The 24,693-nt window shown below is 33.5% G+C and overlaps 1 protein-coding gene across 2 annotated transcripts; it reads left to right on the top strand.

Moving 5' to 3' along the window:
• Positions 1-23,335, top strand: LOC128999878 (glycerophosphocholine phosphodiesterase GPCPD1-like). 2 transcript variants are annotated; one of them, XM_054426614.1, is made up of 16 exons: positions 1-141; positions 1,086-1,348; positions 2,164-2,330; positions 3,277-3,440; positions 5,465-5,614; positions 6,879-6,989; positions 8,085-8,250; positions 9,565-9,706; positions 11,399-11,627; positions 12,660-12,716; positions 14,651-14,806; positions 21,050-21,180; positions 21,325-21,460; positions 21,866-22,026; positions 22,292-22,442; positions 23,041-23,335. In XM_054426614.1, exons 2-16 carry the CDS (start codon positions 1,095-1,097, stop codon positions 23,167-23,169), a joined length of 2,304 nt encoding a protein of 767 aa, XP_054282589.1. In that variant the 5' UTR covers positions 1-141; positions 1,086-1,094; the 3' UTR covers positions 23,170-23,335. The 2 variants fall into 2 exon arrangements, with proteins under 2 accessions (XP_054282589.1, XP_054282590.1); XM_054426615.1 differs by lacking the exon at positions 12,660-12,716.
• Positions 23,336-24,693: the final 1,358 nt, after the last annotated feature.

Raw genomic sequence — 24,693 nt, 5'->3', positions numbered from 1 at the left:
AACACGCAAGCAAACCACAAAGTGCAAGGCAAGGTAAACGGAGCGAAATGTCATGCTTGGCATAGTTGAAGATAAATGATAAACAAGTCAAAAATTTCTCTGTGTTGTTGAAATTTGAGTTTGAGGGGATCAGTTACAGTAGTAAGTACTATATTTATCAAATGTCGCCTTGTGCTGAGAAAGAGAGCCGAATTTTTTTTAAACAGATAACCGAACAGTTTGAGCTTTAGCTTTAGTCTTAGTAGGCTACAGTACCGAAAAGTCTTGATTGCAATAGTCTAGTCAACCTAACCTAGACCTATTTAAAATGACCCTGTTTTTTTTAGACGTCTAGCCTTTTATGATTGTTTATAATTTTTCACTAGTTATTATTTATACCTACTACAGGCTCGAGAAAATAGGGTGTAACTTAACTTAAGGATTTTGCCTTTTTATTTAAATTTACTTAAGACTCAATATGTAGATTAATACATAACCCAATACATTTTTGCCTTGCTTAACTTAAATAATAGGCTACATAGTGCCTAGTCGGTAAAGTAAATTTGTAGGCCTAATGTTATTTAGACAGCATACAATTGTAACTGTAGGGCCTAATAAAAAAAAAATGAACGCAGAGGATACGCGTCCGGTAACAGGACGTGGATTAGGCGTCCGGCAGTTACTGTCATAACCTAACCTAACCAACCACACTTGCTGATAATGAAAAAATCAAATGAAGGTTCAATTCTCTTCATAACATAAAATTATAAATGCCAAAAATTCTAACAAAAGATGTACAGTTAAGAAGAAATTACATTCAAAGCAAAATCTGTGACAAAAAGTTAAAGAAACCGATGGGATTCGAACCAGGGACCTCTTGGATATATCAGCCGAGCACTCTATCCACTACACAACGAACAACGCTTGCCGAATATCGTATCGTTGTGGTAATGGCGTTCCGGGACCCCACAACCCAGTGACGTCACTACCGGACGCCTAATCCACGTCTGGTTACCGGACGCGTATCCTCTGTGAAAAATGAAATCTTGTCTTCAGCAGACTTAAAGTGATTTTAAACCTTAAGTACGTGTTTGAATTAATTACAGAATTTTACAATGCTTCGGTGGTGGGAGAATGATGATGATTATCGGTCTGGTGCAGCACTGAGCAAGGATAGAGAAGAGTATGTGAAGGAGTTACAGGATCAGTTACGGCAAGAGGAGTCGTTGGCTGGGGAAGGTCCACTGAGGAAATGGAGGTTCAGAGTTTCAGCAGAAACTTCTACTGGGGAAACTGTTTGCATCACAGGAGGTTCCAGAACCCTCGGCCATTGGAACAGCGAGAAGGTGTTGCCCATGAAACAAGAAGAGTATGTTCCATAACTGTGTCCTATGTTTAAGCATTGTTATTTAATAAGATTTAGCTGAACCAATTTCATGTAGGTCTACAGATGTAATTAGGCTTCTATATTGTGCATTATAGTATATTAAGTTAGAAACAGTAACTTAAATTTGCTGAGTCTATGTGATTTTTTTGTATATACCTTACTGAAGATGGATAAAAATTCAGTTTCAGAACTAGCAAGGCAGATCAAAATTGATCCATAACCTAATTTAATCATGTTGTTTTACCTATGGAGCTTTGGGAGAAGATGTTAATCCAGTACTACTGTTTTTGTGTTATCACAGCAAAAAAACAGCCAATTTCATTGCTGTAATGCAAATTTATATTAATTTGTGAGTGTGTGTGAGACAGTACATAGGCACAATAACTGCTGACAATATTTCCAGAATTTATTGGTTTGGATCAACATAAGTTAGTGAAGCAATAACCTAAGATTACTGGATAAACCAGTTTGAGTCTGATCTAAATTTCCCTATAACACATAACCTCCCTCATTTCTAAGAGATATTTGTGTACCGTATCTGAATGGTTGTAAAAAGCTTATATTGTGGTCTCGCTCCATTCTACACGCACTTTGGATTCATATTCAGTTTAAAAGAATGCCTAATAATAATGATGATCAAAGGTTGTCAGTTAAAACCTGATCCAAGCAAGAAACACTTTTTGGTGGTTGAAAACGGACCCAGCTGTCTTTGATCTACGTAGCCTCATTTTTAGTAAATCAGATATTTTTAAACTTGGTCATAATCACAACTTGAATATGATACATTCTTGTTATAGGGATCATGTTTGGACCTGCGTCACTTCAGTTCCTTTTCAGAAGGATGTGGAGTACAGATATTGTGTTTGTATAATGCTGGAGCCTGATCCTGCGCGACAGAATAGCAGGCAAGTCATCGTCCGTCGATGGGAAACGAATCGCTATCCTCGAAAAATAGAAGGCGGTGGTGAGTTATCTTACTAATATTATAAATGTGAAAATTTGTTTGTTTGTGTGTTTGAAGTTCAATTACAAAATACTGAAGTTGAATATGAAGATCAAATACTGGTTGGATTGGGTTGAAATTTGTATGATGATAGCTAACGTTTCCGATTAACGTATATAGACATCTAGGCCCATTCTTATCTCAAAAATCCTTAGTGGCTCTGAAGTTTCCCATGTTAACATTATGAGTTTATTCAATATATTCAGTCTGTCTGTGTCTCGATCTGCCCACAGTCTGAAAGTTATTATTTGGCTGGTCATACCCTACATTTTTGTGTGTACTGTATGTGTGTGTGTGTTGATTCTAATGTGTGGAATGAAAAGTGTCCAACAGAGAAGAAAAGGTAACAACTTAAACCTTAAAACTATAAGGATTATCGATAGTAAAGAGGAATGAGAAATAACCCAGTTATTTTGTAGGCCTATCAATTGTAAATAAATTTAGAACGTTTTTTTTACTGAGACACATATGGAAAAAAATCTTCAGCACTTGTAAAATGTTTCTTAGTCTTGAAAAGTAAATTTTGCAAAGAAAATTGGTTTGTTCTGCTCCATAATCTTTATAAAATTTATCATGTAGCTTCAGTATTTTATAGCTTAATTTATTGCAGCTTTGTCCATCATTGGCTCAAGCTTTGTGGCTCTTCCAAGTTTGGTGGACTTCTGCAAAGTCCACTTTTTTGTTTATGCTCTGCCTCTTGAACGGAATGGTGGCAAATTATAAGTTCTAGACATCGATTTTAGGACAAATCAACCTCTTTACGACTTCCAGTCTTCTAGGGCAATTCTTTTTTTTTCGTTGTGGTTTGGATGTTCTTGCGATGGAGGGCGTGTTGGTTTGAATAATGAGTTGTTTATTAGGATTCAGGAGATTTCTAGGATATATTTTTTATGTTGTTATGTTACAGTGGAATCAAATATCAGTAGGATGGATGCTGAACCAGAAACATTTGGCTTCTATCAAAAGTGGGAGAGGGTAGAGCGAGGATGGTTGACTTCAGAGACTGCTATACAGATCAAGCTTTTCAACCAGCCAATTGAAATGTGGAAACCAAAGTTAAAAAATAGGCCAGTAAGTTATCAGCGAAACACTAATGACAAAACTTATTGTGCAATGAGACAGCTCGCATCTGTTTACAAATGATGCCAGTAAGCAGTGAGTTGCTGTGCATAGGCGAACTATGGAGTTAAATGCACAAATTGCCTTTACTTAACCCTCCAAAGGTCCATAGTTTAGGTCTTAATGTCCACCTATTTTTGGCCCCTTTGTAAGGTTTTATTAAAACGGATCTGAGAAGCTTAAAACAATGTTAATTCTAATGTTCTATATACTATTTTGTTTGGAAAATCATGGGCTTCAATATTATATATAAAACATAAGGAACATTTTCAAAAAAAAATTATTAGGTAAAAAAAAAATATAATTTCGAAAATTTTCAAAAAAAAAATAAGTTCGCGCTCAATGAAATTGTATAAATTATAGGCCTATAAATATTTGAAAATAGCCACTTTGTTCTAAATTTAATGAGGATTACAAATATATAATCATATAGCGAGGTAAGTTATCAAATAAATAAGTTATGAGCGAAAAACGGATTTCAGTACATAGCGTTTAGCTAAGAATGCATAGCCTAACCATAGCTAGGAATCTGGCTGATAATTTACATCAATATCACTACCTACTTCTTCAGGATCATCAACCAGCACTTCAAAACCACTTAAATCTTCTTATAATGCACCACGTATATCACTACTTTTGATTTTTAACACTAAAACAATGATAAACATAATAAAACACATCAGTCATCGGTCCGAGGTTAAGTAACCTGTTTACTAATATGCACGTCAGCTGTCTGCTAACAATTACGATCGGCTCAGAGAACAAACAGCGCTTAGAGACAGACCTTTAGAAAGCTTAGAATCTAATGAAAAGAACGATACCTAACTCGATCCAGTTCAATCCGATTCAGTCAGTCATAGAGCCTTCGCCGTAAACGATGTTTGTGCGTCTTAAACTAGACGCGTGACCCTACACAAAGTGTGTTGTGCGTCTATTTTTTGACGCGTGACCCTCGGAGGGTTAAAAAACACCCCTCATATGTAACTAACATTTTTTGCGTTATTTGTTAGGTACAAACCTTAGTCTTGCTGCTATTTAATGTCAAGTTTTTGTTTAAAGAGCGTCATCAATTGATTGCCTAGTGATAAAATGCATCGAGATCCAGAATCAACCGCGGTAGGATCGAACCAGTAACCTGTGGATTCTAAAGAAAGCGCTTATGGAATAAAATTACAGACAAACCCTTCATATCCGGTAAGGACCCGAGCACCTGGCCGGATGAGATTTTGGCTGTATAAGCTAACCTATTATAAAACAATAATTAATACATCTAGTTAACAATTATGTGTAATTATCAATAAATATCCATAATAAGTTATGTTTAAGTCTATTTTGGGATATTATTTTTAGAAAATGAGAAAATTACAGTTGTTTGTAAACCAATATAAAATATATTTATAGGAAAAAGTGGTCAAATAATTAACATCAAAACATCTATTCAGAAAACTTTGAACTAATTTTAAATAAATATAAAGGTAAAAATTAATAATAATACACTGGCTTTGAAGATTATCATGCCTTAATATAGTATGTAATTTTTTGTCTATTGTTTTTTACAATATAAAACAATTACTGTAGGTACTGTAAAAACCTCACTGGAAATAAACAACCAACTGTTTAGAACTTAGAGGTTAGGCCCATTAGATCATCTAAGTTAGTGGACATGATAAAAATAAACAGATTAACTGCAAGAGCATTCCAGCTAGGGAGCTAGTGCCTGCAACTTTGTGTCTGTAAGCCAAGAGATATATGTTTCGGTTTCGATATCGGCTTCCAAGAAGTGGCCGAATAAACCAAGGACTGGTAAAATTGAGGCTGGATGTCAGGGATTGTACTATATATATTTATTTGATCACACAATGTTGAAAAAACTGTGATTACTTTAATTTAAATATGAGACATAATACATAATGTTTTATACTTTTTATAGCTGCAATTTATAGGACGAATATTATTGACACTTGGCCATTTTACAGATTTATGTTAAGTTAACACCAGTGAATTTAACCAAAGCTAACACAAACTCAAGGCCAGAAATGAGCCCGACTGCGCTTGACGAGACACTTAGCCTTGAAACGATGGATTTAGCTGATAAGCAAGTCACGTGGCCCATCGTAGAAGTTGCTGTAAGTAGCCTACTTGATTGAAGAGATTCAATAACTTGACAGTTATCTGTATGAAATATTAATCAAATCAATAGGCTATTTGAAAAAGTAGGCCTAGGCCCCTTATAACCAAATATTATATTAAAAGAAAAAAAGTTTAAAAAGAAAAAGATTCTTATTGGTAAGTCTCTCTAACAAATGAGGAATTTTACCTTGATTGAATGAATTGAACAACAAAGTAGATGGTTGTTCTAAAAATACCTACTATAAAGATTACTATAAAGATAAATATTTTCTGTGATGTCACATTATTTTTTTGTTAGTGCTGTTTAGTAATGGCCAATTGTAAATAAATGTTTAATATTGTAATTTAATTTTTGCAATGTGACATGTCTTATTTACTGGACATTGATGTTACTATGTTTATAAATAGGGTGAAAATCAAATATAAATGTCTTCTATTTTTACTTTCTCCCCTTACAATAATAATATCTCATATAGTATAATGGAGAAAGTATTGTTTTTTCACCACACTATGATGTTTTTGGCTGTATTACATACGTTAATTGGTGGCTGAAAGTTACGTTTTGCTGGCCATGCCAGCTGTCATAGAAATTTGGGGACCGAGCAGGTTTTTACAGGCCGGGGCCGCAAAATCAGCTGTCCGCTTACTTAAAACATGAATGCATTTTAAATACACAATCAAAATCCATAGCATTGCAATAGAATTGTGTTATTGTCGCCGTTGCCTAGCAACTATTTATTTTTATTTTTGCTGATTCCTCAAATTATTTCTTTACATAACCTTAATGTTGTAGTTGTGTTGACTATCAGTGTGCATTATTATAGTGGTGAATAGTGGTAATAGGGTATAGTGTGGGGAAAAATAGCGTTCGTACCACGCGCAGAAATGGTTTTGCAGCTCTCGATCGATTTAAGTTCTCGACTTCGTCTCGAACTTAAAAACTATCTCGAGCCGGCAAAACCTCATTTTCGGCCCTAGGTACGAAATATACTATTGTCCACATTTTCGTGTTTAAGTTTTGAGTGGATACATCCCATAAAATAAAATAACGGAAAAATATAATTTTATCTATGATGGCTCATTTTGATGAAAATTTAGTTTGTTATAGCTCTTTAAATTTTGAACAAAATGGTAGGACTCCCATTCCTGTAAAAATTACGGCTCAAAATTAATTGTAACTTACGTTATCTATAAGTATAAAAGATTTTCTCATAAAAAAAACCCTCAGAATATATTGTCACCAACATATTTTACTTGCAGGTGATGAATGAAGCAGAGAGAGAGTTCCATCCACAAGAACAATTTGGAAGAGTCGTCAAAGAAAATGATTTTATAATGTTCCAAATTTTAATGCACAACCCAGAGACCGTTGTAAGAATTAGTTGATACTTATTAACCAGTAATACTTTAATATACACGAAACAGGTCAATTGAATATAGAATTGGCTTAGCCTAATAAGAAAATGTTCTAAAATTCAGTGTATTCAGACTCTTACAAGCTAGACTTTTGGATACTCCATAGTCAAAGGCTACAGAACTTAAGAAAGGTATGTTAGAGCTCTCAAAAGTTTTTTTTTTACTTGGAACTTGGAAAACCTTGAGGCTGACTACAGAGTTTGTTAGGCATGGAGTTCAGCTAGCTTAGCTAATTAGATTCTGGGAGCTACAGAAAAAACAAAAGAACTCATTATAAAATCCCCATATGAAGTACAAGGTTTCTTTAGTCATTTGTCCATATTCAATAAACAAAGGAATATTAAACACATCACTATTCAATATCTAAATTCAATATCTAAAATATTTTACTTTTCGTTATCTTCATTTTTACTTTTGCAGATATCCTGTTTGGTACACACATTTCAGAGTTACAATAATTTAAATTTACTATCATAAACAGCTACCGTTCCAATTTTTAATTTTAGGTATCCCATGTGTTAATAGGGAACAGGGGATTCCTCATGTTTGTGTAGAGAGATTGTGTATTAGTTTAATGTTAAATGCCTAAAGCAAATCATTTACTTAGGCAAGTTAAAGTGGTCAAAATTGGTTTTTTTGTCCCAGGACGCTATGCACCTGCCTGGGATTGTTTTCACATTTCTTCAGGCTTGAATTATCCATTAGATAAAATCCATTGGGAATTTGGCGGGATTTGAACCTGGAATCTCAGGGACCGAAGTCCCACGCTCTGACCACTAGACCAGCTCGCTCCCTCCAAAGTTGGTCAAAGTTTGTTAGTCAGTAGCACCACGAACTTCGGTCACGAAGGTCTTGGTTTCACATCCTGATACCTGTTACTACTTTTTATCTGTACAGTCCTCGTACTGTATCGGCTCACTACTTGCTTTACTGGATATGTTTCACACACAAGAGGTCTATGTGGACTCAAAAGCAAGATTTACTTAGACTAACCTCTTAAAAAAATTGAGACTCATTTATTTGTAAGCTATTCTTTTATTGGTTATTTAGGCATACCTGATGGACTTCTATGCGTACGGGAGTAATGCAGCTGAAGGCGAACCACCGTATCACGTTGGCTTCAGCTACATTCTGCCGAGTGTTATGAAAGGCAGCGAAGGCCAAACTGTCGCTCCCATCACGAGTACTCGGCAACGACCCATCGGACAGATCACTGGTGAGTCGAACTTCTAGAGATGTGTAAGCTTGAGATTTTCTATCAAGTCGAGCTTTTGTAATGAATGTGTTGTGATGCTCTAGAATAATTTATGACACTAATTGTCTTTACAAAACTATTAAAGAGCCGTGATATGGTGTTCACAATATTTTTAAGTGCATATAATCGGGATGAAACATGAAACAGTTTCAAATAAATTTTACGTCATTAAATTTCCTTCTAAAGGCAACATTCTCTGATACTAATATGGCATTCAACCCAATGATCAACTATGAATACTTATTAATTAGGGATGCTCAAGTCTCGAAATTTCGGGAAATTTTAAATCTCGTTACACAAGACGAGTTTTCTTTTTGGCCGAGATTTTTATCGAGACGAGAATAAAGAAAAAAAAAATTAAAAACGCCTGCAGAAAGTCAATGCAATACCCGCAATACAGGAGCGTGTTGTAGTTGCGTTTCTTTTGCGAAGGCGTTCTTATTTAATTAATTCTTTAAATGTAAATATTACTTTAATTATTTTAATAATATTACTTTAATAACATTTGAGAAGTTTTGTTAAGTGTAAGCAGTGTGAGGAATGTTTTATTACTATAAAAAGTCAAAACAAGTAACTATTTTATAAAAATTAATATTGCTTTTATTTTATGATTTATTTTATTTTAGGATAAGTTGAACTCTATCCTAACTGATATCACTATATTTCCTAATCGTAGGCATTTTTAATAAGTTAGGCGTGATTAATAAAAAAATGTTATGCTGATGTTTTTTAATAAAAGATTGTAAATATTCTTGCCTATTATCATTATTTTTGTATTTAAACAGTCATCTAACAATGTTACAAAATCAGGTAAAAATTTTGAACGTGCATTTCCCGTTGTGTATGAGAAGGGAAATCCCGTCTCGAAATTTTATGAGAAATAAAAAATCTCGTCTCGTCTCGTCTCGAACTAAAAATCCAATCTCGTCCATCCCTATTATTAATATACCAATAGAAAATAACTTAACTTCTTGAAATTGAATTTAGCAATTTAAATAAACTAAATTAATTTGAAATAAATATTAAAAACCTGTCAATTGACAGAATTATAAAAAAAATTAAAAATCTGAAGGGAATTAGTTTTTTCCCTACCTACTTTTTTTAGGGGGGCCTGAAAAAAGTTTTTTTTTTTTTAATAGGGGAAATACTTGTTTTAACCTGAAATTAAAAAATATAAAGGAAAATCAAAATTTCTATCTGGCCTGTTTAAAATATTTCTGTTTAGTATTTGTTTTAAAATATTAATATGGGTCAGTGTATTCCGACTGTTTACAGTGGAGTACCTTGTTGTGAAGCCCGTAGCCAATGTTCAATGCGACATGCAGACTTCCATGCAACGAGAGTGGAAGGAAACGTGGCGGGGATTGGACGTGGGGCATCGCGGGGCTGGCTCTTCCTTCAAGTGTGAAATCAAACAGTTACGAGCATTTGGTTATTGTTGTGTACGAATAGGTTAAATTTTTTAGGCACTAAAATAATGTTACTTAAGTAAATAAGGATGCTTTATTTCTAAAAAAAATCACCACAGTGTTTTGAATCCATGTTCTAATTGCTTCTAGTTACACACTACAGTACAGATGTTGATTCTTGTTGAATATAAAATGAGTTGATAAAAAACACATATAAAACTCGGCTTGTAAAAACACATAAAACTCGGCATGTTTTACACATGTAAAACACAGCAGAAAAATTGTACACATGTCAGATTGATAGTTGGGTAGCTGAGTGGTTAGAGAGGATACCTAGAAGTTGGATTATCTACTCAATGTAAACAAATTCTTAGCCCAACAAAAATATTTTATTTTTTCACAACAAATATTTTACATACTACACTTATTCAGATATAAAATAGGCCTATATTTTACATTTGCTTCACACTGTGTACTAAGGGTTATCTTTTTGTAGTATACTGATAATGACACTAAAAACTATTGTGAAAATACACTATGGACAAAAAATTGCTTAACACAATAAATAGCCTAAAAAAACTAGAAAGGTTTATAGCCCAGTCAATGAAGATATAAGTAAGGCAGATGTCGGAAGTAATTATGGGAAAGTTGGATTTTTCAATGCTGTTAGACCATAATGAGATGTGTATTTTCCCAAAAGTCTCCGCTACTTCCCCTTGTGCTTTCTTCACATACCCCCTTTTTGGATAAATTTACAGTCTCTTTAAAAATCAGCTATCACTTAAAAAGGGGTAAATATAATACTACAATCTTTCGATAATCATTTTTTGCAATAAGATTTTCTACAAAAAATTTCCTTACCATGTCAGCCTTAATATTTATAGTTTCGTCAAAAAAGTAACACGAACATAAACATACATACACAAACACAACATATTTTATAAAAAAATCTCATTGTGAAAATGAATATCAAGAGATTATAGTTTTATCTTTACTGGTACAAATGTAGATGTAGATAGTTATCTCACTCACTCTACACTTCTCTAAGTCTATTCTAGTCCAGTTTGCGATATTTTTTTATTCGATATTTCATCAGCCTTCCATTAGAATAGATACAAAATTTCAATTTCTTGTTAAGGTCAATATTTAAATTTTCATCAAAACTAATACAATTCAGTGGGAAACATCGATGTTTCAATACTTGGCCAAAAACATCAGTAACCTACCATTGATGTAAAAAACATCAAACATCGTTGTTTCAAAAACATCGACTATCGATGCTCATCTCTATAAAAATGCCCTTATCACTTAAATTGACGATTGTAATCACAAATAATAAATCAAGTCTAGACTCTAGACTCTACCTCTGAGAATATATCACGATTATTCCTACATCTAAATTGATTATCTTTAATGTATGTGTAATAGTTGTCATGTTACGAGGATATATGTCCCAAACTTCATCAAATAATGTGACTATATGTTTAGTAGAGTGTCACAGGGGAATTCTTCAATAATGAAGACTTTCACCAATTTGAATCTAGTTGCAGTATAACAGTGCTTGGAATAATCAACACACAAAAGACAAAACAAACAATATCCATCATCATTACTTCCATGCAAAGACCGTTCTCTCTATACTATTCCAAGACTACCTTCAAAAGAACTTCAGTTATTAATCCTTCATCTGCTTGTTACAGATGTGCGGATGTGAGAGAGAACACGATTGCTTCCCTCAAGTCAGCTGCCTCGTACGGAGCTGATTTTGTTGAGTTTGATGTCCAACTGTCTAAAGATTTGGTACCTGTTTTATATCACGACTTCTACATTTGTATTTCAATGAAGAAGAAGAACAATGGAGCTGGTGACTCTGACATGCTGCAAATGCCGGTCAAAGACCTAACGTTGGAACAGCTTCACTTGTTAAAGGTAGGGAAGTTTTTTTGAAAATAGTTTAATACTGTATTCTAAAATATTTTAGAAAGTTTTGACCTTTTTCTTTAGGTGTTTCTGTTACATTTTTATCGGATTTAATATCGGTCTGACATTAATCAAAGTTGCTGTTACACCTTGGAAGTTCTTTGTGAAAGAAATTTGATTTTTTTCTAACTACTATTAAGAGTTAACACTAAGTGTTACTCGGCTATCTGTTACAATGGAGTAACACTTAAGATAGATTTTGTACCCAGTAATCTTTTTGCTCATCTGTACATCTGGATAACAGTAAATTATAGCTGGTTAAAGAACACTTAGTGGTATATATAGGGTGTCCCGGAACTCTCTACCAATATTTTAGGACATTGCTCCTGGGTAAGAAACATACCTAAATATCATATTTAAATTGTCCGGAAGTTCTTAGTTACTCACACAGCCGCCATTTTGTTTTTTTTTTTTATTAATTTTTTTCTAAAGAATGGTTAAAAATATGAAATGGAAACTTTACACAAACATTTATGACAACTAGACATAGCTACTAAAAAACTATGACGATTTTTCAAATTCATAAAACAAAATGGCGGTAATTTAAAATTTTTATAAAATTAACGGTTTTCGAGTTATTTAAGAAACAAAATTTTAAATGGTCGCCATTTTGTTTTATGAATTTGAAAAATCTTCATAATTTTTTTGTAGCTTTGTCTAGTTGTCATAAATGTTTGTGCAAAGTTTCCATTTCGTATGTTTAACCATTCTTTAGAAAAAAATTAATAACTGAAAAAAACAAAATGGCGGCTGTGTGAGTAACTAAGGACTTCCGCACAATTTAAATATGATATTTAGGTATGTTTCTTACCCAGGAGCAATGCCCTAAAATATTGGTAGAGAGTTCCGGGACACCCTGTAGATTCAGTTGGCCATTAAAATTAAGAGTTTTTAAAACTTGTAAATGGTTGTCAAAAGTGTTTAATCGCAAATTTACGTGCAATATTTCAGGGAGGTGTAATGTTCAGTTTTCATTTCTAGGATCATAGTGTGCCTCCTCAAAGTTTGTTACACTTTTGTGATTGTAACTCTAACGTGGTAAGAGCATGACAGGAAATACTGCACATGCTTGTTGAATGACTTGGCTTTTGAGAACAACTTATCTTACCTATGTTACTTTTTTCCTATGTTCACAAGTTTCACATGACAGACTATGCGTTTGCGATTGAAACGGCATTATTACATTAGGGTTTTTAACTGAACTGATGCAACCGTAACCTTAGACTAAAGATTTCACTTTGGGACTATGTTTTAAACTAGAGTGTGAAATTGACTTTGAAAGTGTGCTGGAATAATTTCAAGTCACTTCAGGCTGGTTTTCCCCACTGACTGCCATGTCAGACTACCGTCGGATTACGAAGTATCAGATAATCAAGGGGCAACTGTACTCGTCTTATATTCTTAACGTTTGTTTTTCAAAACTTCTGCTCACAATTTTAGAATACCATGGATTGACACTTAGCAATTGTAGATTCTTATAGTTGCAATTAATTTACTTATCACACGACTATTGACACTGCAATCCACTCTTTAGCTACAATTTAGTGGATACGGTAGAGATTGTTTAATGAAACTGGTGTGGACTTATGAGGTATTTCACCATATGTTTGTTGACGCAAGACATTATTCAAAATGGTTTACACAGTAAATAGTATTAAACTTTATACGTAAAAATCAGTTAGACTGGTACCACCAATGTGCAATAATTTCTGTAAGATACAAGTTCTTTACCTAAGTATATATTGAAACACTTTCCATATTGATTTAGTAAATTTGATTTCAGGTGCATTACTCTTTGAATTTGTTTGGCTGTTAGCGTGTTTATACTACATTAGACGCTCAAAATCTAACCTATACAAATAATATACAAGGAATAAATATTTGTCTTTAATCTGTTAAACGCTTCTTACTGGTTACGCACCTTCAATTTTAAATTGCAAAATACGCATGACACACATTTTATGTTGATATTTGTAGACATTTGGTTTTTGTTTTTATTGACCACAGGTTATATTGTTCAAGAGATGCAAACAAGGCAGCACTTAAATACTGCAAAATGTGCATTACAATACATTACCACATACTGTATCATAAGTTGATTGAAACTATCAGTGAGGAATTTTGCATTGTCTTTAAACTGTGCCGTGCAATCTACCCTACTCCTTGCTTGCTATAACCATAAAAAAACCACACAGGCAAATTCCAGGATTTTTAGAGTCTAATGTAGTATAAAAATTAGGTAAATTCTTGGCATGAGCACTTTCTGCATTAAATTATGATGCTTGGCCATAATGTGATGTATAGTCAATCGTGAATAGATGATAATTTTTTGTTAAAAACAGCGTCTGTTCTATAATTAAATACTATAAATGTTAAGTGTTAAAAACCTGTTTGTGTTAGGAACAAAAAACAAAACCCCAAGTAGTGTTATCATCATTTGTTTAATTTATTTAGTTCATTTTGAGTCCCTCTTATGAAGAAGAATGTACCGTATTCCATTGCCATAATAAAATAGTATGTTTAAGTTTAGGACAGTTTTTTTTTTCTTTGAGGTCTCTTAAAGGAAAATGCATTGATTCTATAAATATTTATATACATGTGTGTGTCCTTGTATCTCCAAAGCGAAATCCCTTACATTAAAATTGGTTTTACATAACATTTGTTACATCATTAAACCAAACCACTATAAAACTCTTACAATTGTTCCATAAAACCAGGCGACCGTAAAAAAAGAGTCTATCAGTGAGGTGGGGAAGAGGTGTTTCTTACATCCTGTATATAATCAGCTGTTGGATTAGTTGGTTTACGTTACTTTCCTTAACATTTTTAAAAATTTTTATAAAAATCCTAATTTTTGAAAAACACTTTTCATAAGGTTGTTGTAAAATATTGTTGAAACTCAGTGAGGAGAGTAAGTTGAACTTGTCAGCTTCAGCTGACACATTTCATTGATTTGACTTTTTTCTACTCAGGTTTATCATCTAGAAGAGGGCCGCAGCAAAAACTTGAGATTCTTTGATGACGATCAAGAAGACCACCAGCCGTTCCCTACCCTGAAGCAAGCTCTAGAGGTTCTGGAACCTACAGTTGGCTTCAACATTGAGATCAAGTGGACCATGAAACTCAAGGTTTGACATTTAAGCTTCCGTGGGTTTTTGTTATTGGTTTTCTTATATATGAAAGCATCTCTAGTTTCGACTGATGTAACAACCATTCTCTTTGCCTTGACTATTTATTCCACTATTTTTTCAGTCCCAACTATAAAATTTCCAATACTTTGACACATTCATTTTTTTAAATTCTTACTGTCCTCCTATTTGTGTCAGACATCCAAAAATATGTGATTACCACCAAAAGTGAAATAAGAGATTCCTACCCAACTAGATCCGGAGTAAACTCTTTGCATACACCCTAAAATACCTTTGCTAATTTCTTTGGGTTTTCCAGCTTTTCTCCAGGATAGTCCAGTGGGGGAGTGTTGCACGACGTCCAAGTGCCACGACGTCCAATAATATTTTTCTAGTGCCACGACGTCCAAAACATAATTTTTGAGTTGTTGCACGACGTCCAAGTGTCACGACGTCCAAAAGTACAGTAACTGCCAAAAATATAGTCTTTCTACAAGCTTTGGACGTCGTGGCACTTGGACGTCGTGAAACAGCGCACTATATAATTGTAAAGACGTATCATTTGCACCACGTCCAAAGCCTCTGCCAGTTGCACGACGTCCAAGTGCCACGACGTCCAATCAATATTTGACTGTTGCACGACGTCCAAGTGCCACGACGTCCAAAGTGCCTGCACACTGTGAACACTGTTTGCCGACCTCAGTGCATACAGTTCGCATTGCAATTATTGAAGGCAACTAGTCCTAGTCAACTGTTTGAAAGTTGTCAACCGCTTCGTCTTCGATTAATGTTTAAATTATTCAATATTCAATGGTTCTAATTGAACTAATTATTGCATTAGCTTAAATTTTTTATATGTAAAATAAATACTATGTCACCGTAAAATGTAATGATGCAGTATTTCTGTTGTTATGATTGCATAATTGATTTCTACAAAATAGAGCTATGTCATAGAAACGAAATAAATAAATGACTACCTACACTATTCACTATATTGTATGATTAATACAATAAATTAATCACTAGCCCAAAAGTAAATATGGTTGGTTTTAATGTGAGTAGTGGTAGAATTCTAAGTACTGCAGTAGAACGAATTGTCATACTATATCAATTGGTAGCAAATTTACTCGTAAGATAAAATGTATGCACAGTTTTATAACAGCTGTAAGACTTCCCATTTAAGTACCGGTATCATTGAAATTGTATAACTTCCATTGAACAGAAATGAGATAAGTAGATATTGATACACAGATATATGAATTTTCATACACTTATAATATGACGAATTCAAAAAAGTTGTATCCGTCAAATGTGCTAAATATTATGTAAACTATCAACTTTTTAAGCTATAATGATGTTACTACAATGGTTAAAAATGTTTCCTGTGAAACAGTGGGAATAATTCGTTTTAAAAGAAATCATTCATCATGGATATAGGAAATAATTAAGATTCTATAATCATTGCCCTATCAACCTAGGCCCTTTTCCTGAGTGTTATGAGGTTTATGTTTTGATTTATTTTTGTGTAAACCGTAATATAATCCCCCTGCCACAGCAAATCTGTAGACTGAATTTCCATTTGCCTGATTATATAATTTCACTAAAATATGTTAGAAAATTACCCTTTTACCATATTTATTTATATTTTCCTATTTTTCCTATTTGTCGGTATGGAACTATTGTGATAGCTTTTTGTTTACAGTGCAAACCATGGATGTATGGATGGATGGATGGACATTGTGACAAGCAAACGCGAAAAATACTAAACCGACAAGGTTGAACTTTGGTATGATGATAGATGACATCCCCGATTAACATATTCTTACCTCAAAAATTCTTTCAGTCTCCGCCCCAGTGGCTCTAGCTCTGGACTTTCTCATGTTAACCTTATGAGAATTCATATTTAAAAAAATTAAAGAATTTTGTCAGCCGTTTCAACTGTACAAGTTGGTTCTATGATATTAAACAGCATTAAAAAGTTATAAGGCTTGCCAAACAGGGTGCAGCACTATTATGTTGTTTGTTTGCATTAATGACCACAGCTAATTTGAACCAACTAGCAAAAAAAGTTGTGGTACACAATGAGAACTTTACTTTTTCCATGGTCTAGGTGCAAGAACATCAGGACTATGGTAGATGTGTGCTACACAATAGGATACCGTATAAATTAAGAGACCAGTTTTTTTTTTTTTTTAAATCGTGTCCTCTTCCATAACTGCAATAAGCATTTATACTTATATGTCAACCCCGTACGAAGGACGGGTACTCTGCTAGTAACACAATAATACAAATACAGTATACTAATACAATAATACTGTAGGTTTCCGTAGTCTGTGGCCGTAGGTTCATCTGAACTGTCAATCAATTCTGAGAAATTCACAGTTGTAAATTCTTACTAGTCTTTTTCTAAGTTCACGTCGCACTCGCAATTAGTTCGCATGTTTTATGTAGGAAAACAGGTATGCCCTAAGTCATAGCATTTGTAGGTTAAGTATAATAATAACAAACATGCTTATCGTAGGTTTGTAGGCATACTTGTTCAAGAATATGCCGTGGTAGGTTTTGTTTATAAATTTTATGTTTTAATTCTTGTCTAATGACGATATTGATTTGTATTAGTGCGAAAATGTTAATTTATTTGTCAAGGGCATGAGCGGCCCTCTAGTCTATGTATGTTACATGAAGCACAACATGAAAAAGAATAAATTAAAGGAAGGTAAAAAACGGATCAGTTGCTGAAGGTCTAAATCTCGGAAGGTCTAATCAGACCTTCGACACACATTTTGCAGTTTGTACTTGATGCTGAGGATCCCATGAATCCTGTACAAAATATAAAAAAATGTTTCATTCAAACTACAATTGTATTATTTTATTACTTTTCCGAGAACCAGCCTTTATCAGGACTTCCGCTCCCACGCTAGTTGGCAACATCAACTGTGCTATATGAAAACAATAAATCTTGAGTAAATATACTGTAATGTTGAATTTTGAGGTTGTGGTGTTCCTTCGTAAACACATTCAATTATAATCTAGGAATATGTAAATTTATTGTTTTACGTTAACTTTATTGATATTCGATTCGCTACAGTACTATTAAACCTATAACATTTTCAATTCATGTGCGTTGTATTTTAGAGTTGGGGAAACAAAAGAACCCTGTGTGCAACTTATTTATATGATACTAGCTGTGTGCCCGTTCTACGCACGGGGATCTTAAAGTAGTCAGTTGAAACCTTCTTATATTAAGAAAAGCAGTTGGTTTGCATATTTTCAGATATGCTGGCAAAACTATTATATATAAACCTTCGCAAATACAGTATCTGACAGTTTCAAGCCAAAACAAATCTATGAGGCATAGCCCTAAGGCCTATAGTTGAAAGTTACTTCCCACAATGGTTAAAGGCATTTAAAGTACTACCTCAACCTTACCATTTAACACTTTATTCGGGTTGACATTTTCATTATCAAGGTGCTCTTGTCCTTTTCGTGACACTGAGAAATAAGGACATAAATGCGTTACCAACAGACATACACACAAAAATACAGAACTTAATTAGGGAATTTGCTACGTTTTGAGCATAACAAAGTACATATAAAATTAGAATTTGAAATCTTTGTCAATGTCATCAAATTTTATCATAACAATTTATATTTGCTTGGACCGAAGATGACCCGAAATGCTGTCGAAATGACGGCTTACTTTATAAAATGAAGTACTATAGACAATTTAGATTGGTAATGGTAATTTAACCTGTAATAAAAATTACCAAAATAGGCCACGAACTATTGATACATAAACAACGTAAATCGTAAACAATTCATGATGGTTTGCTAAACAAATGTTTTACTTAAATGAGTTATCATTTTCTTAGCATAAACTAACATTTTGGAATCCAGACAGAAAAAGCAAAACTTATACAGTTAAGGCATCAATTAAATTGAATAAGGCTGTAATACCACTGTATAAATAAGGTGCAACACCAACGATAACTAATTTGTAAATTACAGTGATGTGTTGGTACGTAAAAATGATTCTTGCTGCTGCCAACGGTTCTAAGGAAAAAAACCAGTACCAAAAACCAACGTTTACAGTTAAGAATTACGTCCGACAAATTAAATGCGTTAATCAAGTCCCAAGGTTATTGATTTCTTGGTTTTGGATTTTCTCGTGAAAAGTTATCGGCAATCAAAATTATTTCCCATTGCTTTATTCGTAAACAACTTTTAATGTAAACTTATTCAGTTTGAAAAAAAAACAACCTTATAAAAAAAGTTTCCCAGCCCTATACAACACTGATTCAAGGTTATCAAAACTCAAGAACAATTTTATACACAAAGAATCTCTGGTTCCTAACCTGGATGATGTTATTAAATTTCATTTACGGTTTCACTATATTATTCCACTTGCGATTAATTAAATCCGTTATGTAAGACAACGATTTTAATCTCACTTGGATAAATGGGCTTTGCCTTCAAAACGTGATCGGAAATGGTTGTGGTATTTGTGAACATATCAGTGACAGCGAGAAAAAATAATCTTGATCCGAACAGCTGTTCGTTATTTCATAGATCATTATGTGATAAAAATTGGACGAAAACTTGACAAAAATCGCACAAAACTGCATTTTTTAAAGTCCGTAATATTATTTACTAAGTAGTGAGGCCATATTTTAATGGCTAAAGACACTATCGCCAATCCAGTGAATACATTAAAATGACTTGGATCTTGATAGGTACTCTCGTTTTCCTGGAGAAGATTGCGTAAAATGTCATCTTGAGTGTTACAGGAAGACAGACAGACAGAAATTTAGATGAGACTTGTTTCGGCTTCTTTAATGTATAAAACGTAAAAATAACCTACAAATGAATGATTCTGAGCAATGTACAGACAAAACACCAATTTTATTTATATAGATTCTCATTGGTTGCAATTTAATAAGTGGTGTAGCAAAACACAAACACAAAATTTATTGAAATGAAATTAAGTCAATGTTAAGTGAATACTATTAACAAACATATTTGCTACATAAAGACATTTAATTGAAGCCTAAAAAACAGTTCGAAAAAGGCATTCTATTCCTTATACTAGTAAAAATTAAAATGAGGGTATAAAAAATAGTTTTCAAAGATCATGTTAATCAATGTACATTCATCTAGTCTTGAAAAAATTAGTATTTAAAAGCTTACTCCAAACATAATGAAGTTGATCGGTTGTCAAGAAAATGTCATCATTTTTCAAAACATGTAAACCTTATAGTTTTCCAACTGTTGCCTTGTTTATTTTTTTATTTTTATGTTTTTTTTTTACTTTATGATGATTCAATTAATGGTTCAAATATTCATAGTATGTATATTTCTGAACAAGAACATATACCCATGTATATATAACTAATAAACGTTCCATAAGCATTTTACACGAGAGAACACTATTCGGCAAGTAGCCGGTCATCGTAACCGGTTATCATGAAGGAGCTTGGACGTCGTGCAACAGCGCTGAGCTATATTGGACGTCGTGCAACAGTCAAATATTTATTGGACGTCGTGGCACTTGGACGTCGTGCAACTGGCAGCGACTTTGGACGTCGTGCAACACTCCCGCAAATGTAACTTTTTTACAATTCTATAGTGCGCTGTTTCACGACGTCCAAGTGTCACGACGTCCAAAGCTTGTAGAAAGACTATATTTTTGGCAGTTACTGTACTTTTGGACGTCGTGGCACTTGGACGTCGTGCAACAACTCAAAAATTATGTTTTGGACGTCGTGGCACTGAATAAATATTATTGGACGTCGTGGCACTTGGACGTCGTGCAATGCATCCGTCCAGTGGTAGTGTCGGAATGTTTAGGGTGTTTTAGGTTATGTTAGAGTAAGCTATTTGCAGTTTTTTGTAGATTGTGATCAGTGTATCAACAAATTAACATCGTTCCTTGTGGCACAGTAGGGTAATTTACAATACAGTAAACACACTTTACATACGAAAAAAGTGCTTTCAAACAATACATGATCAGAGAATTTCAAAGCTTTCCTGCTAAAAATTAGTCTTTTGTCCAATTCAGATTCAGGATGCTATTTAGAACAAATGCAAAAAAATTTGGCATTCACATAGTGTCTACTAGTGTTTTGTATGTATTTCTTCTCAATCACTTTAAACTAACTGGACAAAAACAAATGGACAGTAATCATCTATCTTTAGTTACAAGTCTGATTCCAGTTCCTGTAATAGTGATGTTTTTTTTTTCAGGATGGAACTTATGAACTCTACCATCCATTCGACTTGAACCTCTATCTGGACACAGTGCTGGAGGTGGTCTTGAACCACGCTGGATCTCGGCCAATTGTCTTTTCTTGCTTCCATCCCGACATTTGCTCAATGTAAGTAGACTAATGATTTCAGTTAATCAAGGGCTCAATAGAATTGTTGTAACAAAGCTTCATCTTGAATCTGAGATACATTTAAAGTAATTTTTAGTGGTTATCCTCAGAGCAAAGTAAAATTTGCGATGTCTGTGTTGGCAGGATTCGTCTAAAGCAGAATAAGTACCCAGTAATGTTTCTGACACAAGGAATCACCAGCAAATACCCTCCGTACCATGATGAGAGGTGCCTCACGGTTCCCATGGCCGTCCACTTTGCTGTAAGCTTAGGAATATTGGTAAGTGAACGTGTAACAGCTGTTCAGCCATGTAATTTAAAATCGCTCTGACTATTTAAAGATTTTAGCTTACATCAGTTGATAATATATCAAATTATAACTAATAATTTATACCGTTATACCATTTAAAAATCTATGCTCATTAGAGCTTCATTATTTTAATAGGATGTTCGTTATTTATACAGATTTTTTAGATCTAAAAGTCCATTAAAAATTAAATTTAAAACAAGGATAAAAAAAAAACTATAACCATAGAATAAAATTAGAAGTTTAAAAAAACTTTTAATTGGCCTAACTAAAACAATACAAAAAATGATTACTCCAAGACTTGAACCTTAAGTAATTGCTAGACAACAGCATAACAATGTGCATTTCTGCCAGCCTTTTAACTGTTTATGAACACAGGGGATCAACGCTCACACCGAGGATCTGCTGAGGGACCAGTCACAAGTGTCGCTTGTCAAACAGGCCGGACTGGTGTTGTTCTGCTGGGGAGACGACAACAACGACTTGGACACCATCAAACGACTCAAGGATCTTGGTCTGCACGCCATCATCTACGACAAGTGAGTGACCCATACACGATCATTATCTTGAAATTTGCTTGGTAGTAAATACAATTTTTTAAACGTTCAGAATACTCAAGATGAATTATTTAACACACTTCTTAAACTTTGAAGTAAAGGTTAAACTTATTTCGATGACAAAAATTAATCTTTGATTATTTTAATTAATGAGATAACCACTTCTCAGTCGTGCCAAAAGATGGTTTCCATTTTAATTTTGTTAAAGCCATTGCATAGCAAATTATCAAAACCTCAAATGTTTCAGGATTGATAAATTCGGATCAAAAGTGATCAAGGAAAGCATATTTCGACTTGAAGCCAGGGAATCAGAGCGATGTGTGATCAGAGCTGTTGCTGAACAGGCTGAGAGAGATAAATCTGAGAACTCAGCAGAGCCTGGGCCGAGCTTCCGCCAGGTGAGGGAATATATCAGGATAACACTTATTTACTTCCTTCTCAAGTTTAATAGTGTAGGTAAAGGGAATTTTCCCCGTGGTAAGGGTGTTTGACCAACGGTAATTGACCAGATGACTTAGATGTCATGCTATAATAAGATAAATTTTGAGAAATAGAATTTGTGTATACAGTTGTAGATTTAGGATGACAGTAATTCAACAGTAAACACTACTGTATAGTAGATTTCTTTGAATAATAGCTTTCAAATTCCAATCATTGACTTTAACTGAAAAAGTTTTTTATCTGAAAAGGCCTCTCCCACTTTATTTTGGTGTACCAAGAAATAAAAAGAAAAAAATTAAATGGATACATCACATGTGGTTCAAACTCACAATTATTGAGACTATTATTATACTCAACTCAAACAATGATTTGACATTACATTATCATCGGTTGTATAGATGCTTTAAGGAAAAGATTTTAGCACCTACCTGCACCATGTTTTTATGTTTGTGCATCATCTCGTTCAGACTGTTAAATAAAGTAAAGATTATGGTTACTGTACCTACATTGTATATTATTACTACATCCACAGTTCAAGCGTTTTATCCTGTTCAGGTGGAGGATCCACATTATCTAAATCTTGACAAGGCTAAGCTACTCTCCTCCGCAGGATCCACTTCCTCCTGTGTTTCTCTGTGGAACTCTGACGGGAAGTCGACAATCCAGTCTTCAGATGTCAGCTAGTTTACATATGGATTAGCTGGTTATTTCAGGGTTGATATTTACAAATGTTTATGCGACAAATTTATCGCTTAGCAAAACAAGTTCAATTGTGATATTGTAGGATTACTTCTTCAATCGTTGGCCAATAATTATGTGAGAAATATAGTGATTTTTTGTTTGGTGTTTTTCTACGCTTGATTTGTTGCGTAAGGTGATATATTTGTTGCAAGTTGTTACTATGGTTAGACAAATTATCTTAAGTGCCTATTGCTACTACTTATTTATTATTACTTGGTATGTATAACATAAGGGTATGTTAAAGTTATAACATTGTGTATGGGAAGTAGTGAGATGGCTTTAGGGGGGGGGGGATGGGGGGGTTATATTACTATACACTCTATTGTGTATAGTAGCTACCAGACTACTAACACGTGAAGTGAAATCTTTATTAATGATGGTTTACTCTGATTCAAAAAATAGTTTTCCCAATGAAAGTTTCTAATTGTAAATTAAGTTATCAAAAGAAATTTAATTTCAGGCTAATTTAATTTTTAACTAAATGGTAAAGTTTGAAATTATTCCTACTGAGTTTTCTTTTATAACAAAAAAATTATTCAAAATGTATATTTGTAATCCCTATTTTTCTGAAAAAGTTGTTTACCGGTAGTCATTTTAGTTCTAGATTTACTTTTTGAGCATATCTGTTGATGTAGTTATTTGTAAACTTCTGCTTCAAAGTACAGTACAAATGTGTGATTTTAGTTGCCAACAGTTTAGAAAACTTATTATTATATTGTTTGTGTTTAACTCATTATTATAATTTCGCTTTACTTTTACTTGTATCCTTGACTATTAATACAACTTCTGTATCCAATAGTCAATGCTTGTATACAACAATACTGGCATACAATAGTTTTGGCATTACAAAATAAGAAGAGTAAATTATATTTTTGTGAACTTTTAAATAAATTATTAGTGTTTTTGGTTTAAAGCTGGTTAATTCAAATGTATCAAATTAACTTTAACTTCCTTAGCTAAGATAAAATGTTGTATCAAGTACTATCAAGCTTCCGGTGTTAAACCTTATTAGTTTTCATTAATTTAGTTGTAAACTATTGCGATACTACTTACATATTCCTTTTTAAGTCTACTAGTTATGTTTGGTATGTAATGTTAAACATTATCTACCGATTGTTTATTTTTCCCTACGAGCTTCCAAAGTCACGGAAAACTGGAAATGTTAACTTAAAAAAAAAATTCACTTGGCATATTTTTATAGCTATTTATACCATTCAGAGTGGTATTATTGTTATTTGTTTTAATCACTGTAATTCGTAGGTCTAGGATTACTAGTTGGTATACTTTAACAAGAAAATAAACACTTACAAACACTCTTAGTAAACAAAGAAGTTAATAAATAAATAAAAACAAATTATTCATTGATTTTGATTTAATCCAATATTCCTCTTCTAGATTGACACGTTAGGCCATAGAAATCCAATCACGGAAAACAATTCATTCATGGGAGAGCATTTATTTTCCGTC

Source organism: Macrosteles quadrilineatus, unplaced genomic scaffold, assembly GCF_028750875.1.
Source record: "Macrosteles quadrilineatus isolate MER2022 unplaced genomic scaffold, UCM_ALF_1.0 Scaffold_8__2_contigs__length_117827958, whole genome shotgun sequence".
Classification (NCBI taxonomy): domain Eukaryota; kingdom Metazoa; phylum Arthropoda; class Insecta; order Hemiptera; family Cicadellidae; genus Macrosteles; species Macrosteles quadrilineatus.
This window is presented reverse-complemented; position numbering and strand designations above follow the sequence as displayed.

Bases quoted from the DNA above. Each gene is read 5' to 3' on its own strand.
- LOC128999878 (XM_054426614.1), top strand. From the start codon at position 1,095: ATGCTTCGGTGGTGGGAGAATGATGATGATTATCGGTCTGGTGCAGCA. The intron at 9,707-11,398 runs GTTACGAGCATT...TGCTTGTTACAG, and splicing joins TTCAAGTGTGAAATCAAACA to ATGTGCGGATGTGAGAGAGA. The intron at 22,027-22,291 runs GTGAGTGACCCA...CAAATGTTTCAG, and splicing joins CACGCCATCATCTACGACAA to GATTGATAAATTCGGATCAA.